General features: G+C 40.5%; 1 protein-coding gene across 1 annotated transcript; it reads left to right on the forward strand.

Annotated features, from left to right (window-relative positions):
* Positions 1-446: 446 nt before the first annotated feature.
* Positions 447-1,054, forward strand: LOC149827994 (zinc finger protein ZAT11-like). The gene has a single exon (XM_090018312.1). The coding sequence runs from the start codon at positions 480-482 to the stop codon at positions 918-920; it is 441 nt and encodes a 146-aa protein (XP_089874438.1). The 5' UTR covers positions 447-479; the 3' UTR covers positions 921-1,054.
* The last annotated feature ends 880 nt before the right edge of the window (positions 1,055-1,934 follow it).

Below are 1,934 nucleotides of genomic sequence, written 5' to 3' on the forward strand. Positions count from 1 at the left end.
ATATACGGGTATATGGATCCGAAATGTGGATCCCGAACCCATCTACGCACTCCCTTTTAAATAATTATTCCCCGAATCATTTAATTAATTAAAAATTATTGTACATATATGTACATACCAAATTTACGAGGTAAATTTATGCGAAAAACCCCTTTATGGGTCCTGGATATGCAATTTGGATCTAGGCCCAATTTGCATATCTTAAAATATTTTGTAACTAAAATTTTCGGGTTTTACATGCTAAACTGTTATTGTTTAGTGTCAAAGTTCCTTCTAAATCCAATAAATATCCAAAACAGCTTCTCTCTCTCAAAGGCAACAAACTCTTTTGTCAGAAAGAGAGACAAGAAAGAGAGAGAGAAACACGGAGTATTGTGTCGACACTTCTACGATACCTGAGCTGACCTTTCTGTATAAATACAACCGCCCTCCCCCACCCTCACATTCTCTCAATTCCTTTGAATTCCCCAACCAACCTCATGAAGCGCACAGCCGACGAGTTAGAGGAAGAGATGGAGCAAGTAGAGGAGACCGCCAAGTGTTTGCTCTTATTCTCATACGCCATCAGGGCCACCACCAGCAGCAGCACGCTGCGCGACTACGAGTGCAAGACGTGCAACCGTCGCTTCCCGTCCTTCCAGGCGCTCGGAGGCCACCGAGCCAGCCACAAGAGGCTGAGGTTCACGGACGAAGAGGACGAGCAGACTCACAAGCCCAGAGGCCACGAGTGCGCCGTCTGCGGCCTAGAGTTCTCCATCGGCCAAGCCCTCGGTGGCCACATGAGGCGCCACAGGAACGGCCATGAGCTCGTTCACCACTCACCCACATCTAAGAAACCAGAACATCATGATAAGAAGCTCCTCTCCTTGGACCTTAACTTGCCACCTATGGAGGATTACTCAGCCTGCGCTTGTGGTTAAAGATATATGGGACTTTTTCCTTGTTTAGCACAATGGAAACACTACTTGGATTCGATATTCATTTTTTTTTCATATATACTTTTGTAGCAACCGAGTTGTTTGGACTTTGGATGTGTAATTAAAAATTTTGGAAACTTCTTTGTTTCTTTTTCTGGTGCTTTATAGAGAGAGAAATTAATTGTTGTGGGACGAGATGCAAATTTTATTAGGCGTGTGTCTTCCAAAAGTGTAATCTGCCTAGTGAGCATCTGTTTTGTAGCAATTTGTTGGATTGGGCTGTAAACATGGAAAAAATTTGATTGTGTTGTTCTTTCTAGTTCTTTTTCACATGGTTATGGATGAGTGGTGTAAAAGTTGTTGATTTTTCCAAAGTTTTGTGTCATTAGCCCCAAACACAGGGTGATTACTACTGGTGCAACTGCTTGTTGGGCAACACACGTTCTTTTTTATTCTTGGACAATTTATAGTAAGAAAGAGAGGAGATTTTTTCCTACCATGCACCCCCATGGGGGCAACACAAAGTTTTCTTTTGTTCCTGGATAACTCATAGTAAGAAAAGGAAGAAAAATTTACAACCACTGCAATTGCATGTGGTGGAACACAAGTTTCCTTTTGTTCTTAGATAATTTATAGTAAGAAGAAAATTTCCAATCCCTGCAACTGTATATGGGGCAACACAAGTTTCCTTTTGTTCTTAGATAATTTATGGTAAGAAAAAAAAGAAAAATCTCCAACCCGTTTATTACCGTGGTGATATTCTGAATGAGACAGTTCATCCAAGTAACTTACACCGATTATTAAGTTGATTCTTAACAATTAAGCACTTAACAGGTTTGCAATCCCAAGCCTTAATAATTAAGCACTTAACAAGTTTGCAAGCACAAGCCTCAAACTATCAAACCATTCCATTTGATGCCATATTCTAACACAACAGTGAATGGTGTTAGGGTATTTCGTGTTAATGACGATACAGAACACCACCAAAAAAACATTTTTATGGTTTTAGGAAATACT

The sequence above is a fragment of the Nuphar pumila genome, chromosome 10, assembly GCF_984573655.1.
Source record: "Nuphar pumila chromosome 10, dmNupPumi1.hap1.1, whole genome shotgun sequence".
Lineage (NCBI taxonomy): Eukaryota > Viridiplantae > Streptophyta > Magnoliopsida > Nymphaeales > Nymphaeaceae > Nuphar > Nuphar pumila.

Bases quoted from the DNA above. Each gene is read 5' to 3' on its own strand.
- LOC149827994 (XM_090018312.1), top strand. From the start codon at position 480: ATGAAGCGCACAGCCGACGAGTTAGAGGAAGAGATGGAGCAAGTAGAG.